Genomic DNA, 17,736 nt, shown 5'->3' with positions numbered 1-17,736 from the left:
TGTATATTAAACTAGAAATTTGAAATTTTTAAAAATACATGCACGTTTTGGTTGAAAAAAAAACGTAATATTTCCATAATTAGCTTTACATGGCCTGCATTTCAGATGTGGAAAATCATTTTTAAAAAATTTCAATTCGAAATGTGCTCTGTATGTTAAAGCTTTCATCCATTTACTTAGAAATTAACAAGCGTTGCTTTCTTGTACAAGATGGGTTACTAATTCATGCACATATTTTGTAAGTGTAGGGGATAAATAAGGGGGCCGTTCAGCATAGAGGCGGCTTTTCTGACTTCACACTTGTCCATTTTAATACTATATTTTTTTTTAATTTTATATTTAAGTTGCTTTACTTTTTTTTAAGAATTATGTTTTGAAAATTTATCAATAAATGCTTGCTAAAAATTTTCAGCTGGCCAGACAATGTATTGTCATACGATTGTATGTTAGTTGATTAATATTTTACTTCCATTGTTAAGTTCATTGAACAATAGAATACAAATTTAAAAATCCAGTATACAGAGATCATACGTTGGTAAAACTTTTTTTTTACTCCAGGGGAATTAATTCAATCAAATTTGTTACAAAGTCAGACTTTCTGTAATTATTTCCCTTTACCTGTATTTTTAATTTTTTTTTTTTTTTTTTTTTTTTTTTTTTTAGGTTCTTGGAGCAGGTATGGGAAAAAAAATCAAGCTTAATTAACATTTATTTACACAGAGTGTCACTGTATAAAAAGATTTATCCCTTTAACTTTTATATGTTAGATGGGCATGTTCAAGACTAAGGGGTCGTCCATAAATCACGTCACTCTCGTAGGTGGGAGGGGGGGGGGGGGGTCCGTAATTTTGTGACGGTGTGTGATAAGGGGGAGAGGGGGGGGGGGTCATATGGTGTGACGAATTTTAGCCGTGGTTTCGCGTTTTAGAAAACTGTTAATAAATTGTAATAGGAGTTGATTAAATTGCTCTATGTTGACAGAGTTCAGACAAGATTCTGGAAAAATATCGTATTTAAAGAAAATTTCAATTTCAATTTTGAGGGGAGGGGGGGGGGGGGTTATAGGCTGAGGTATGACGTAATTTTAGGGTGGGGTTAATCCATGGAATTATAGAATCGATAGTTCATTGCAAATTGTCTTTAATCAAATATTAATTGCAAATAAAAAGAAAAAAAGAACAACAATTGATAGAAATATAGATCTGGATCTATGCAGCCACAAATGTATCTTCTTAATCCAAATAGTAGCAAAACCATTTATCAATAACAAAATAATAGGCTAAATTCGCGAAAATAAGTATCAACTTTTGTTTATATAAATAAGTAATTACCATTAAACATTTTTCTTTAAATTGTTGAAACACTAGATTATGCGGACAAAAAAAATTATAAAATACGGAAAAAGAATTGCACCTCCGACGGGACTCGAACCCGCAATCCCCGGCTTAGGAGGCCGATGCCTTATCCATTAGGCCACGGAGGCGTTGCATCTGTGAGACACATTTTAAAACATATTGTTAATTTTTTGTTGATCATCCAAACGGAAGTAAGTTTTAGGCATTACTTTGTTTTTAGAGTTAGCTACCCTGTTTACGTTTAGTTTACGAATGTGTTGATAAAATATTTAGATTTAGAAATTCTAGATCCGCTACCACTGTAATTTCTTCATCAGAACTTTGTACCAATCATAACAGAACTCATCAAAACAGATTTTAGTTGTAGACTTGATTCTAATAATACATTTGTAAACTTCCAAGATGCCTAGAAGCCGAAGCAGATCACCGCCTAGTAAACGAGGTAGGCCAGCCGACCGAAAGCTGTGAAAAGCAGAGAAGTGAAATTAATTTATTTTAGATCTAGATCTAGTTATTTTAGGCCTATTAATTAATAATTAGCCGGCAATCTATCGTTTTAGCGTAATCAATTCGGCCGTCACTAGTAATGTAGGGATAAGGTAACTAATAAATATGGCTTAAATAATAAATATGAATAAATGTTTGCATAATGATATTCTACTTAAATACTAAATAGGCCTACTAAAGATAATTGAATATTAAACCACATTTAGGCCTAAGGGTTAAATCAATAAAAATGTCATGAAATTAAGGTTTAACAGCGATGTTCCAGATACTAAATTTGCTATTAAAAACAGCGGCCATCTTAAGAAAATATTATTTTGAGTCATTTCCCTTTAATTTCTATTTGTATGGAACTGTATTGATGTTTGCTATTAAATACGTTAGTCTTGTGTTTAAATACAAAGCATGCGTTTTTTTTTTATTCTGCCCTTTAAACAATTTAATTGACTGACAATAAACATCTGTTCTAGAATTATTATTATGAGATGCAATTTTTATACATTAAGATAGGCTACTCCCTTTTTTAATAGAGCTACCACTACATATCTAATGTTTATTTAAATATTAGTTTGAGTTAATTCTTATTGTTTGTGTTATTGTTTGTTTGCTATTTTCATTTAATATGTTCATGCTTTTTTCATTTAATTAGTGATTTAATCATAAATGACGTCCCGTTTTTTGACCTCTCTTACCTTAACCCCCCCCCCCCATTTTCGCCGTCACGAAATAGTCGTATTGTCGAAAATTACCTTTTTGCCCTGTCTATTAAAAAGTCAAGCCATAATTCTAATGAAAAAGATATTTTCAGCATTTTTGTATTAGGCGAAATACTTAACGTCTCACGTTTCTTACCCCTCCCACTTCCCGCGTAAAACGTCGTCTCAAAACCAGTTACTCCACCCCTTAAGTGTGCGATGTCATTTATGGTAGATGTCAAGTCCTATATACATTTTGAATAACCTTTGTTGTCAAAATGTTGATACCAAATACCCAAAATGAGTTATATTATTTATATGGGGTTGTCCATAAACGATGCTATGCTAATGTGACGTCAACTTACGCAGGGTGGTCGGGGGGGGGGGGGGGGATGTGTGACGTCTATTTTGGAATCTTCTATAAAGCTGTGCTCAATGAAAATGAGGAACATAAAGCGTTCGTTTTCATGCATACATTTGTTCATAACGAATGATCATAACTATTGCATGCCTGTTGTCCTAAGCGGTGTTAAACAACCTCAGCACATCATCCCCGCCAAAAAGGGCCCGCCACTAAATGCCTACCGACGAAAATAGGCCGCACTATATTGACTCCAAATGAAATAACTTCTGACAACAAGGCTCAAACCAAGTAGCTCATGGCAACAATATTCGACAAGAGTCCATGACAATTATTGACTAGCAGGTAAAATGGGACAAATCGAAAATTGAAAGTTTGTCGCCTCTGGGGGGGGGGGGGTGACACCATTAAGTGCCGCACCGGGTAACACTCGACCTCGCTACGCCACTGAGCTAATGTAAAGCCACAGCTCAGTATAGGCTTGAATTTAACATAAAATAGTGTTAGCAGTGGACAGCCTCTAAGACTGTGCATTAGGAGTACGGCCGTCGGCAAAACGCCAGAGTCCGACGATATATGAACATCAATTTTGTCTTTTATGAAGTGCGGAGCACCTTTAGCTTAAGACCTGAGCTTGGCCCCTGTTGACACCACCACTAGCGCCGCTTATGTCCACATATTAATCACACGTTTTGCGTGGAGCTTAATGGACAGACGTTTATAGGTGGGACCGGGAGCCTAAATGCAGTTACCGAAGCCGTTGTGTCAAGGGCATTTTAGAGCCGAACGTCTCAGGGCAGCAGGTTGCAGAAATTAAAAGCACGTGAATTTGTATAGTAGAGGGAGAACATCATGCCACTGTAATAAATTAAACACCAATATAATTCACCGAACTAAAGTCATTTAGATCTATTCGTCAGGCTAAATGTCGCTAAAGTCTCATCGCCATAGTCATTTAGTGCCTGTTTCGATTTTTTTTAATTACGCTGTATCTCTTTCTTAAACATTAGCCTAATGACAAATGACGTCACGCGCGCCGCGAACTTTGTGACGTTGTGCTTAGTGGGGGATGAAACGGCGTGGTTGAGAAAAAAATGACGTATTTCTTTTTTTTTTTAACAGACGAATAAGTAATAGATTCTAATTTTCCTACGAACTGTAGGTTGATCTAGTTTTTTTTTTCTAGAGGGAGATATCACTATATTGTGATGGGGGGGGGGGGGGTTATATATAATTCTCAATATATTCTGATCTACTACTATTCATACGGCAACTATTATACTCGTGAGGAGGACGGGAATCACTCTTATGTTCCGCAGACACTAATTAACAATGTCAACAATTTCGTTTATGAAATAACATGAACTTTATTAACACACACTTATAGGTCATTTGCACAATATCAAAAACAAAATACGTCCGTCTTCTACTATATCTAACCCCCAACTAACTTCACTGCTGCGTCTTACGTCATCGGTACATTGTCGCACCATGCTCACGTCACACTCACGCCACACATATTTTATTGAACACGCGCATAATACTCTCGCACCAAATCGTCTACCGTCAAGTTCGTACCGTCCTTAGTAACCTGTACTCGTCTAGTCTAATTCTATATATCTACGCTATGACATATATAGTGGGTGTTTTTTGTTGTTGTAATAATGGATGGTGGGGAGGGGTAAACATTGACTACTGAAGAAATCAAAAACTGATGACAGCAGAAGACAAAGAAAAAAAAACCATGTGGTATTCAAATGTAACTAATAAAAATTTGAACATATTTTAAAAAACACAATAATCTTAATTTAGAAAAAGTGTAGGCCTAAGACTAATGTCTATAGACAAAATAAACGACTAGGCTTAATTAAATGGGTCGCCCATAAATGACGTCATACTTTTCCTGACGATTGCCCTCTCACCCAATAGTTGCTAAAAACAAGATGATGATTTAATATCATATCGCAGTTCTACTATACCCGAACTCTTAATCACAATTTCTAACGAAAACGAATATATTCTTCAGGGATGTATATTAAACAACAAAATCAACACAATATACATACGAATAGACATTTTCATCAAGGGAAACTACTCTAAATTTTATTTGGAAAGATGGCCGCTGTTTTTTTCTACTAATATTTATCTCGAACACCTAGTTTAAAGTTAGTTTCATGTTATTTAAATTGTTTTGGTCACTGATTGTTATTTTAAATCAATTATCTGTAATATTTTGTAAAATTTGACTTAAATAAACTTATTTAAACAAATATATTCATCAGTTACCTCTCCCGCACATTACTATCTCAGCCGAATTGATTACGCTAAAACGATAGATTACCTAATTAGCCTAGATCTAGAACTAGAATTTTTTTAGATCGATCTAGAAATGTAGATCTGGTAATTTCCAGAAAACTAGATATCAGGACTGCCCGATTTTTTTTTTAATTTTTTTGAGCCTGAGCATTTCAATGTTTAATGTTTCATTGTTTGGTAGGCTTTTTTATTAGAATTACAGAATGATTTTTTTATTAAAAATGTTTTTGCACTCGTTAGCGGAACTCCCAATTTCCATTAGGCACTATTTAATGACCGTTTCACATACAAACAAACCGAAAGTATCCTGTAAGTCTACATCCATTCTACTATATTAGGTATGAGTCATATTGTATTCCTACGCATAGCATTGGAGATAATTCAAATTATGGAGGTGAACCACCTCGGCAATCACTTTTTTTTTTGTATCCTTCTTGCAGTCACTTGCGCTTACTTGACCCAGATCGATCCAGATTGTGCTCAGGGCTTATTTTATTCATTTAGACTATTTAGAGTCTGTTAAAAGTTAATTAAACAAATAAAATAACCATTATATGCTGCATATTTTATGTGTATACTGTGTTATAAGTATCTTTAAATATTTCAATGATCCTTATTCAGCCTACCTATTATGCCGAGCAAGTCACGTGACCCACTTATCCTACCTGGAAGCTTGCCTGGTCACATGACTCCCGCTAAGCCTGTCAGGTCCAAAGAACCTTATGGCAAACTAGGTCATGCTTTTCCCCATCCTTCCAGTGATCTAATTAACGTTTTAAACCAAATTCCTATTTAATAAGCAATATTCTGAGTTGTGAGCGCAGTCTGGGTGGGAAAACCAATAGGGACCAAAAATCATGTAATCACCCCTTTTTTCTAATTTTAGAAGAGAAAACCCCATCAACCTTGACATGTACAGTTAGCTGTATGTATCTAGAAGCTATTTTTAGCGTTACATTTTATCTAACTGTTGATTGGTTCAAGTTCTGAAGCTAATCCCGAACTCTGTCGGTACATCCGGGAGAGTGTGAAAGGAGAAAATGTGTATCATGCAATTTTTAAAAAATTATAATCAATTTTCAGAAAAACGAAATAGCATGAACTATACATAGAAGTGTTCAGAAATGAAAATATGACGTGCCAAACACTGCGGTTTTGCATAAAACATTAAAATAAAGTAGCTATAGCCGAAAACGTGACTTAACGTGAGTGCGATCGCAGCGTTGTGCATGGTGCAGATCGGACGGCCACTCTAGAACACTAGTAAACTAAGCTAATTTAGCATATTTTAACTTTCTGTGTAAAGTCATTATTACTGAAAAAAAATTCCATAGTCAGGTCAGTCTGTGGCGCCGCCCTCCACTGAACTTGACAGAAGGAAAAAAAACTTTACCCGTGACCTTCATTAAAACAGAATTTGCTTTTGTCTTTTTTTTTATTTTTAGTAAACATGTGCTTAATCTTACCCAATAAGTGATAAAAATTTGAAAATTAATCTTAATTACTGTTGTAAAGTGAGATAAACAGCTTAATAAACACGTGTTTTCTTGAGGGGGTGTGGCACATCGCAATTATAACTTAATGTTTCTGTGTTTTATGACTATATTTGTTCACAATTAGGATGCTATGCTTTTAAAATTGATAAATGGTAAGTATACCAAGTTACAAAACCTGCAATCTAACTAATAATTCATACTTTCAATTTAAAAAATAATAAAAACGATCATCAATAAAGAAAGGGTAAACATTCTATTTTTAGGTGTGACATAAAAAAAAAGTCATAAATCTAGCCAAATGATTGGATTCTTGCGCAGCACACATTTTCCCGCGCCTCGTTTTCACTAAACAAGATTATAATAAAATGGCATTATTGGGGGGGGGGGGGTGATCGTTTTCCCACGCACATATATCATTAACACAATAAATTATTACCAGTTAATTGTAATATGTGTAAAATTAATACTTTAAAGTTTACATCTGACATAAGCTGGTTTGCGTCGTGAAGCGATATGTAAGAGTTATTTGATATAAAAGACAAGAATTCATAGAGCTATTTTCACTAACGCGTCGCCTGCGAGACAAACCAAAAAATTAGGTCAAAAGTAGATCTGGGAATTCTTAAATAACAGACTGAAATAGAAACGGATAGTTCCGATGTCTAAAATTAACGATGGCCTCGTAATTATTAGTTTTATCCCTCTACCGTTTAGTGAAAGCGAAACTGGTCGCCATTTTTAGTAAGCGCATGAGCCGTGAGATGCCACGAAAATGACAAACCCGGAAGCGTTGAACCGAAAGGCCTATTGTTTGGTAATCTATCGTTTTATTTAGGTAGGCTACGTAAAATCGCCCGAGACTAGTAATGTGAAAAACAGGTGACTCCTTACATTTTAATAATTATTTCACATTTTGAGGAGGATTTATATTTTGAAAAATACAAAAATGTTTCATTGTTTTATTTACTATGTACCTGTTTTTAAACAACTGAATTAAAACTTTTCAGTTATAAATGAAGACTATCGATGTTTCCAACAGATGCAACCATGCTCATTTACTATAGCAGCCATCATGTTTATTTTTTTTATTGTAAGCTTATAGCGCAAGATTCAGGGGAAGCCACTCTTAACTTACAGATGGCCGCTTTTTATATAGCAAATCCTCAGCAGTGTTTGCGAGCAGGATTATCCTGCTCGCAAACACTGCTGTTTAAAGTTAATTTCTTGCCTATATTAATATATTTAGCCATTGATTTAGGTTTATTATTCATTTATCTATCATATTTGACACAAATATATCACAATATATTTCTACTAAAGCCTTGACAATGAGGTAACTTTTTCGTACATTACTAGACGCAGGCGATTTTACGTACCTAAAACTATAGATTACCCAATGTTTTCATTCATAAAGTTTGGGCTTGGCTTTTTAAAAAAAGAGTAAAGTGTAGGCCCTAGCTAGCCGCCTAGCCCTAGATTTAGCCCTAGAATATATTTTTCGAAGTGACTATTCAGAAAAAGATTTTTTGTCCCAGCAACAGGGTCCACCCCCGGGTCAGCAATATTAGAAATTACTAATAGATCTAGGCAGGCATTGAGAAGTTGACAAGTTTTGACGTTTTATAACCTTCTAGCGCTAGAAAAACTTAGTTTTGCAATCCTGCTACTGACAAGTGTTTGGCTCAGTTTAAACAAGGTGTTACCACCATAACCACAAACTTGCTACATTGATACTTTTCTTTCCCCAGATAGGAGAAGATCAAGGTCTCGTTCTAGAGAAAGGCGGCGTGAGTACAGCATTGTTTATTATAATAGCCATGTTAATATGTTCATCTTCTTATGAAAATCTTAATAAAATTTAACAATACATGCAGATAAATGGGTTAATTCAACGTGATTCATTTTGTCAAAAATTTTAACTTTTTGAATCTCTTTTCTTTTAGACCGAAAGAAGAGAAGTAGATCACGATCACCAAGACATAGGCCTTCACCTCCACCAAGACACAGGTCTAGATCCATTTCTCCTAGGAAAAGGTGACTTGGTCGCTTTTTACCTTTCTATTAAAAAAAATAGTTGCACATGTTATTTTTACTTCTAGGGGGTTCTGTACAATATCAGTTTGTTTTTAACTTCTTGCCATCATTGATTTATTTCAGGTCAATAACCCCTCCTAAAAAAATTAAAGATATGTAAGTATTTTCATATAACTTAAATAACTAATCTTCTAAGACAGATTTGTTACTGGATTATTAAACAATAGGTTTTAATATTAGCTGAGATAAATGCACAAAGGTCAGTTACTGGCATGAGTCTTTAGGATGTTCTTGAATCTACCTAGCCCAGATGGGGACTTGAGAGTTGTGGAAAGTAAATTCAGCTGGGCATTCTATCCAGTAGTATGCTGAGTTCAGAGAAAGAAATCTACCTGAATTTCTTCATTCATAGGCAACTATAATATATTGGGTTTTACCTTGAGTTCAAGCTCAAAATATTGTCTCCTGACAGCATTTAAGTTTATAAAATAATTGTTGAAAATGTGTGCATCTATCTAAGCAAGCTGTCACTATGATTACACCTCTAATTATAGTTTTTAAAATTCAATTATGTACTAAAATTAACTTTTTTATTTCATTGCATATTTTCATGAATTTCAAGAGATCCAGAAAAAATTGATCCTAAAGTAATAGACATTGAGAAATCTTCTGTCGACAGTAAGTAACCTATGAGTTTTTTGGGCATTCATTTTGTCTTGTGGGTGAAGAAAAATATTTATCTTATTTTTATACATTGATTTCTTTAACAAATTGTTTTTGAGGCATAATTTATTTATCCAAGATAGATGTTCTGTAGATGCATAATTTCACAAATTCTATAAAAACCAAGAATGTTTATTGACTGTTTGATTAAGGTATAATTAGGCCTTAAAAAAATATTTTCTTGTAAATGTTTGTTGTTTAGATGACTTTTTAAATCTACAGACAGTAAACTTGATGGGCTTGATGAAGAGCAGCTAAACATGATGAAACTTATGGGTTTTTCTACATTTGATTCTACTAAGGTAGGTTTTATTTTTTTTAACACAATATATTAGTTTAAAAACCATTGAGTGTTTTATGGTGTATTAATCTATTACTATAGTGCTTGACATTACAAACTCCGTAGTGAAGATTCTAGGAATAAAATTGGAGTTGAACCATGCATTGAAGCTTACCCTCAACATCCATGTTGGCCCTTAGTTGCATTAAAGTTGCGAAGTCATACAATTTTGTGCTTACAATATTCTGTGATTAGTGTAATTTGTCTATAGGGTGTTTTTAAGCATGATGCACGAATGGGAATAAGTAATAAGAAAAACCTATATCCAATACCAAACTTACAATAGAGCTTTAAAATATTTGAAGCACCCATACATTTTTTAATAAAAGCTTTATACAAAACTTTATTTTCCACTAATTCTATTTTAATCAGGGAAAAAAAGTTGTTGGCAATGATGTTTCAGCTGTGAATTTACAAAGAAAGAGACGCTACAGGTAAGATACTTCTGTTTGTTTCAAATAGTTACTGTCATTAAAATTGATATTTTTTTTGCAAAATATATCTAAAAAGTTAATTGTGCTCAAAATGTTGGTGAAATATGATTATGACTTGTATTGTTTAAATTATGTAACCGTCTAGTTTTGATCAGGAAAATACATTTTGTTATATACTTTTCTTTGCAGGCAATACATGAACAGAAGAGGAGGATTCAATCGACCATTGGATTTTGTAGCTTAATGTAAAATAAATTGTAATTTTCACCTGTAAATATTTTTTCCAGTAAGACTCATCATATCTTGTCACTCAAAGTAAAGTTGGTAATTGTTTTTATTTAGATCGTCTTTGGGTATCTGTTTTACAATTTTAGAATAATTAATTTTCAGGAAAGATTCATCTGTAGGGCCTACAATTACAAATAGCTGTGCAGTCTAAATTTTCAAAAGGTACTGATTAGATTAATTTGATATTTTTTTAATGCAGTAAATCACTGCTGTTTAACAGTTCTTATGTATTTTTTTTTCTTGAGTCAAGATTGATTGAATATTATTTTTTTTACACTGTGTATGAATAAATGATGTCTGTAATCTCTATTTTTGTGTTTTGTTAATGTGTGTTAAAATCTATGAACTTTTATTAAAGCTCTTGTAGAAATCATGTGAAGTTGTGGATGACTAATAAATTAAATACCAGTGTGATTTTCCAAAGTTACATACACTGTCACTACAAGTTACAAGGCTTAAGTCACACAGGGGCAGGATTAACCACTAGCACATTCTCAGGGTAATAAGGGATAGAGCACTACCAACGTTTTAACAATAATATTTATTGGGACACAATATTTCTTAACTATGCATAGATTGTATGTATTAGAAAAATACAAACTTGCTAGAAATGTGCCCTGTGCAACTCACTTATAAATCTAGTTGTTAGAAAGTGCTAAGTGCTATCGACTTAAGTCAAGATCAATTCAGTTTGTTTTTTTCTATGGTGTAGCTACCACATGGTTTCAGCCAGTGGAAAAATTGTATAAGTTATTTTGGAAAGTTCCAAGCAATAATTTTCCCTGTTAAATTCATTAAAAATTAAATCAGTGCAGTGAAATGACAGACTGGATAGTTTATCCTTATTAAAGGAAGAGGCTGATAAAAAAATTTGGAGAAATCTTAAAATAATACAAAATAGGTTTCATTAAAAATTGTTTTGTTAATTTCATGGAACTTCACTTTACATTTAAAATAGAATAAATTTAAATTTACCTTGTTGATCTGGTTTTTTAAACCCGAGCACCCAATGGTATTATTCCAGCTTTCCTTATGCACATGCCTCAACTGAACAACTTTTGCTTGATACTGTTTAAAGTCACATGTAATCAACCAAGCTCCCTGGGATATCGGGACATCCCCCCCCCCCCCCCCCACACTGTCTGGTTAGCAAACACCTCCCATCATGCTAGTAAAGAATGCAATGTCATCATATTTTCCCTTCTCTGTCCAAGACATGGGGCGCACCTGTAATTTAGTGGATCATTACAGAGCAACATGATGGTACTGGCGATGAAAATGAGATGATAATGACAAAAAATATTTCAGTGAATACATAACTACAATTTTGTTAATCAAAGGAAATTACTTTGACAACATGCTTCAAGATAAATAGGCCCTACCCCCTCCTAACTGTATAGGTTATTTTTTTTTAAACTACAGCAATATAAATATTTATCTTTATTTTATAGATATGTACTTTTAAGTGTTAGTGTCATTTTTTGATAACACAAAAGTGGTCGTATTTTATTGATCCACTCTGGCTCATAACCAGATGACTGGTGATTCTCTACGCACATTCTAACAATTCATAAACCAACTCCAGGAAACAATAACGGAATGGAATCCGCGTTGAAAGTATAATTGACCAAACAAAATTTGTAATCTTCGGCTCTGGGACTTAAACAGACAGGCATAAGTGGAGAACTAAATAAAGAAAAGGAAGTGGAGATGAATAGGGCACATCATCAGAAATACAGTTATTAACACAATTAGACAGGCTGGTTGGGGTCGGCGTGGTCGAGTTGGTAAAGCTCATGGTTGCTAAACCGAAAAGTCTCGAGTACGAACCCCCGGGCAGATGAGGCTCGTTAGCTGGGGACAGCCACTCTTCTAGGAGAGACTACTCCAAAATTAAACAACTGCTGCCTTGTAGTTTGTTCTTGGTTGGACAAAGGCTATGGAAGCAAATCCAAAAAGAAAAGCAGGCTGAAATCGGAGTCAATGGCCTCAATGGCGCATAACCAGTTGACACGTAACGCTTAATTGTGTTGGAGGCGTGGTCGAGTCGGCAAAAAGCTCATGGTTGATAAATTTGAACAAAGTCTCGAGTTCAAACGCACTGGCAGATAATTCTCGATCACCTTCAACACTAATAATTAAGAACGAAGAAGAAGAAGAAGAAGAAGAAGACAGGCTGGAGTAGACTTAACATAATAAGAGGAAGAGTTGGGGAAATTTTTAAAATGTCACGGAGTCTTTCAAAAGAGATGGGGGTAGTGGCTTGAATGTTGTTTTTTTAAGTAACCACAAATCAAGTGAGTTGGCGAAATATCGTCTCGACCCAGTAGCAACAGTCGGCGGGGTGTAGGCCTACCATGGTCACAGGCAGTTTTTAGGGACCGTCTCATTAAGCAGGCCTAGTGGCTTTACAAATAGATACATTGCAGCATATAAGCAATCAAATGCACGCCGCCAATTAATTGCATCATTTGCTTTAATGCACATCAGGTGGGATCTCTTTACAACGAAGAATGGTTATTGAAATATACCGCCCTTCGAGAATTTCGCCGAACTTTGGCACCGGGTAGGCTACTAATTTTATATTTAATCAAAACTAGTCACTAATAATCATAACTAGATTACTGACATAAAATTGGTAAAATATATCTTATACATCAGGCCAGAGGCGTAGCGACCCTTCCCGGCGCCCGGGGACAAACTTTTCGATTTGCACCCCCCCCCTCAAGATTTCGATTTGCGCCCCCCCCCTCAAACGTTCGATTTGCACCCCCCCCCCCTCGAGATTTCGATTTGCACCCCACCCCCCTCGAGATTTCGATTTGCACCCCTCCCCCTCAAACTTTCGTTTTCCACCCCCTCAGCCTTTCAATTTATTTTTCCAACCCTTTTTGGCGCCCCCTAAGGTCGGCGCCCGGGGACATATGTCCCCCCCGCCCCCCCCCCCCCCCCTCGCTACGCTACTGCATCAGGCACCAGATTTAGACCTGTTAAGCAGTGTTTATTTCATCAGTGTTTCTTTCAGACTTTTTTCTCCGGGGGCAACTTCGGTGTGGGGGCGGGGTGGTAATTCTAACTCCATTTCATTCGGGAAGAAGGGGGTGAGAGATGGTAGACGTGCGAGATGCCCAGAGGCGTAGCGGGGGGGGGGGGGACATATGTCCCCGGGCGCCGACCTTAGGGGGGGGCGCCAAATTGAAAGTTTGAGGGGGGGTGCAAATGAAAAGTTCGAGGGGGGTGTGCAAATCGAAAGTTTGAGGGTGGGGGTGCAAATAAAAAGTTCGAGGGGGGGTGCAAATCGAAAGTTTGAGGGCGGGTGCAAATCGAAAATTTGCTCCCGAGGGGGGCGCCAAACTGAAAGTATGTCCCCGGGCGCCGGGAAGGGTCGCTACGTCTCTGGAGATGCCTGAAAGAAACTCTGGTGTTAAGGCCCTATAAGCCATTATGTGGCCCCGGAGAAAAAGTCTGAAAGAAACGCTGCTTGGGAAAATTAGTTATGTCTTCCGCCTTTCATTTTAAAAAAATAGAAATCTAGACCGCCCATCCTTCCGCACCCACCCCCTCCACCCGTCTCCACTCTACCTTAAAAGTTGGGCACTGATTTATCTAACCACATCAACACATTCCTGTCGTAATACCACTCTATTTTTGTTTTGTTACGTCGCTTATATCAGCATAACCATTTATATCTAGCCATTTTTATGTTATGTCGCCTATACCAGCATTGCCTGTATTTGTGGTAGAGAAATGAACACGGTATTCTAGCGTGTCCTACACACCATGAAATGAACCATTGGGCTATAACTGCAATAGTGTAGGATACATGCAGTAACTCGACATAAAGGACACAACGTTGTATCGGAGTATTACGAATCGCCTTTTGGCTGTCTTATGATCGTAGTGGTATGTATGATAAATGCTTTACTTTAATAAATATTATTCTACTCCACTTTTTGTTTAGTTGATATTTCTTTTTAATGTTATGTTAGAATTAGGTATTAGATGTACACTGCCCATCTTTGAAGTGTCGGTTAGGTTATATTAAGAGACACAGGTACGCACACACACACACATATATATATATATATATATATATATATATATATATATATATATATATATATATATATATATATATATATATATATATATATATAGGCGTTCCGTCAACTCTTTTTTAATTTAAAATTTGTAGAAAGCTAAGACTGTTTTGCTAACAACTTTTTTCTTATTATAGGTCCACTCTAAGTGACAAAAAAAATCAGAAGACAATGGCACAAGAAACAATCATCAACGAATTTTTACACAGTAAAAAGGTTTATTCCAAGGAAGAAGTGCACACAATATATTCAAAATGGGATCAGTACGATCAGGTTCCCTCATGCTACCTTTATTTGTATGTTGGTCTTATCCTGGACGTTACAGAGAATGTTTATGTTTTCCATAATAGCTAATGGATTTGACAGACAACCAGTGTTTCTTTCAGACGGTTTTCTTTTATTTCGTTCGGGGTGGGTGTTGGGTGGGAGGCGGTAGACGTGCTACTGGGGAACATCACCCCCCCCCCCCCCCGCCCCGGGCCCCGAAGAGATGCCTGAAAGATGCTTTCCCCCGTAGTGCTATATAAGTATATCCGAGAAAGTTTATTATAGATCATTCCTTCTTTATATACAAAGTAAATAGAGATGAAACTGATTGAATAATTTCACACTCTGTAACGGCAATATGAGGGTCGAGGGGTCGTCCATAAATGACGTCACACTCGGAGAGGGGGGAGGGGGGTCCATAATTTTGTAACGGTGTGTGACGGAGGGGAGGGGGGAGGTAAAAATCGTCAAAAAAGCGTGACGTCATTTATGGATGACCCCCGACCCCCTAACTCGATATATACACATTTCGACACAAACACACAAACAAACACACACACAAACACACACATACATACACACAAACACACACAAACACACACATACATACACACAAACACACACAAACACACACATACATACACACAAACAAAACAAAAAGCGACTATCAATATAATTATGTAAAAAAAAATTGAAAAAATAAAAACTATTTTTTGTAACCCAAGGACCTGGGAGAAGAAAACTACCGAGGCCCGTTGATTACAGCAGAGACCATGGCTGAGTTGTTTCCTGATGAAGATGTCAGGAAGAATCTCTACATTCTAGATGTCGCCGCTGGCACTGGGTTGGTTGGTAGTCAGGTCAGTGCCAAATTAAATTGCTCCACAAATTTAAGATTGAAATGTTTAAAATTTTGGACAACCTCAAATCCACTTGCATTTTAATTTTGATTTAGTTTTTACCATTTTTAAAAATTAGTTCTAAAAACGAAAATAATTCTTTTCTTTTATTATCACAGTTAAAACGCAAAGGCTTCGTAAAAATTGATGCTTTGGAGCCAAGTGAAAATATGCTAAACCTGGCTAAATTAAAAGCCGTTTACACTCAAACTTTCCAGAATAGGCTTGAAGATTCGTCCAATATTCAATCTGGTAACAATAATTGTTTTACTTATATCCTCAAATTTATATATATATATATATATATATATATATATATATAATATATATATATATATATATATATATATATATATATATATATATATATATATATATATATATATATATATATATGTATGTATGTATGTATGTATGTATGTATGTATGTATGTATGTATGTATGTATGTATGTATGTATGTATGTATGTATGTATGTATGTATGTATGTATGTATGTATGTATGTATGTATGTATGTATGTATGTATGTATGTATGTATGTATGTATGTATGTATGTATGTGTGTGTGTGTGTGAGTGTGTGTGTGTAAGCGCCTTATAATTATGTTTTTCCCCGGGTGAGTCAGCTTACCCTACTTGACATAACGAGACAGCGCCTTGCCTTACATGTTGCCGTCTACGTCATAACGCAACTTTCAAATATTTTTAGACTTTTATGATGTGGTAGTTGTATGTGGTGGGATGGGACATGGACATATATCATGCGGAGGATTAGATGAACTCATACGTCTAGCTACACCAGGTAGAACACTCGCTTATTACTTTGGATATATTTTTTTATATTAAAACCAGGTGTAAATCTATGCCTACGTATAGGTATATTCAATTTAGTTTAATTTAAATTATTTATATATGTAGATTTCGTCTCTCATATCCAACAGGTGGTTATGTGATCATAGTAATACTCGAGCATGATCTGAAATTTGCTGGGGAGTACCCTGGCCAACTTGAGCTAAGAATAAAAGAATTAGAATTGGAAGGAAAATGGGAAGCCAAGTCTCGAACAGTGAGGCCAAATTACTATTTTGGTAAAGCCGGAGTCGTGTTGGTATTTAAAGTTAAAAGCAAATCAGTTGTCTAAACACAGAGCATTGCCAGTCTACAATTATTTTTAGTGATAACATGTCTCGTTTATTGTTGTAATTAGGGTTGGAGAAATATGTGGATTTAAAAAGTGTTTGTCACCCGTGCGAAGAACGGGTCCACTAGCTTGTACATTTGTATTGCTATCATCATTAGTCTCTCCTCTTTTAAATTAGTTTATTTGCTTAGCAATGGTGTATTAAACAATGTAAAGATTGCCTTGTGTTACACTTTAATTGATTTACAATAAATTCATAACTGTTATTAACACATCATTTGATATGAAGCGAAATCAATTTTATATCTAGGGTCGGCATGAATCATATAGGCTAAAGTTCTTTTTTCGAAACTGATGATCCATTGGGCAAGTAAAGTAGAGTTCATCTGTTTTTGTGACCACGGGATGTAAGGAGATAGTGTGGTCATCACTATGCTCAACCACCTTTACTTTATCTAATGTGAGTTAGGTACTCACTAGAGCTGGGTTGACTCAGGGACGCTCAGCTGAAGATTTACACACACTGATTTATGTCGGGCCTCTAAGCTAATTGAACCAGTGGACTGTTTTTTTAGGTTGTTTTTTTTTTTTTTTTAAATAAGATATCTACTGTGGCATGGGATTTTACCCTACATCCTAAAAGGAACATGCTTCACTTTAGATTACAATGATTGGAAAAGAAGCGCACACACAGGTTTATCTAAAATATGTCCAGAATCATGGCGCACGCAATGGTAACATATAGAATAATATAGGTCTACTATATCTCACCCAAGGCCTTGA

At 35.5% G+C, this 17,736-nt stretch overlaps 2 protein-coding genes and 1 non-coding gene across 3 annotated transcripts; 2 read left to right on the top strand and 1 right to left on the bottom strand.

The window, feature by feature from the left end:
- Positions 1 to 1,410: 1,410 nt before the first annotated feature.
- Trnar-ccu (transfer RNA arginine (anticodon CCU)) lies at positions 1,411 to 1,483 on the bottom strand. The gene has a single exon. It is a non-coding gene; the product is annotated as a tRNA-Arg (tRNA).
- Positions 1,484 to 1,574: 91 nt separating this feature from the next.
- On the top strand, positions 1,575 to 10,855 carry LOC131937802 (U4/U6.U5 small nuclear ribonucleoprotein 27 kDa protein). The gene is made up of 8 exons (XM_059295448.1): positions 1,575 to 1,797; positions 8,476 to 8,514; positions 8,671 to 8,761; positions 8,885 to 8,917; positions 9,384 to 9,439; positions 9,707 to 9,786; positions 10,197 to 10,258; positions 10,448 to 10,855. The coding sequence occupies exons 1-8, from the start codon at positions 1,758 to 1,760 to the stop codon at positions 10,500 to 10,502; spliced, it is 456 nt and encodes a 151-aa protein (XP_059151431.1). The 5' UTR covers positions 1,575 to 1,757; the 3' UTR covers positions 10,503 to 10,855.
- A 3,489-nt stretch (positions 10,856 to 14,344) lies between these two features.
- LOC131937803 (methyltransferase-like protein 27) lies at positions 14,345 to 17,155 on the top strand. The gene is made up of 6 exons (XM_059295449.1): positions 14,345 to 14,449; positions 14,784 to 14,919; positions 15,639 to 15,773; positions 15,932 to 16,064; positions 16,522 to 16,614; positions 16,754 to 17,155. Exons 2-6 carry the CDS (start codon positions 14,818 to 14,820, stop codon positions 16,951 to 16,953), a joined length of 663 nt encoding a protein of 220 aa, XP_059151432.1. The 5' UTR covers positions 14,345 to 14,449; positions 14,784 to 14,817; the 3' UTR covers positions 16,954 to 17,155.
- The last annotated feature ends 581 nt before the right edge of the window (positions 17,156 to 17,736 follow it).

This window comes from Physella acuta, unplaced genomic scaffold (genome assembly GCF_028476545.2).
Source record: "Physella acuta isolate Inbredline_101_S28 unplaced genomic scaffold, ASM2847654v3 ptg000222l, whole genome shotgun sequence".
Lineage (NCBI taxonomy): Eukaryota > Metazoa > Mollusca > Gastropoda > Physidae > Physella > Physella acuta.
Note: the sequence above shows the minus strand (reverse complement) of the source record. Positions and strands in the feature narration are given on the sequence as shown.

Coding starts and splice junctions, on each gene's coding strand:
- LOC131937802 (XM_059295448.1), top strand. CDS start 1,758: ATGCCTAGAAGCCGAAGCAGATCACCGCCTAGTAAACGAG. Junction 9,787..10,196: donor CTACATTTGATTCTACTAAG/GTAGGTTTTATT, acceptor TATTTTAATCAG/GGAAAAAAAGTTGTTGGCAA. Junction 10,259..10,447: donor CAAAGAAAGAGACGCTACAG/GTAAGATACTTC, acceptor TTTTCTTTGCAG/GCAATACATGAACAGAAGAG.
- LOC131937803 (XM_059295449.1), top strand. CDS start 14,818: ATGGCACAAGAAACAATCATCAACGAATTTTTACACAGTAAAAAGGTT. Junction 16,065..16,521: donor TTCGTCCAATATTCAATCTG/GTAACAATAATT, acceptor AAATATTTTTAG/ACTTTTATGATGTGGTAGTT. Junction 16,615..16,753: donor CATACGTCTAGCTACACCAG/GTAGAACACTCG, acceptor CATATCCAACAG/GTGGTTATGTGATCATAGTA.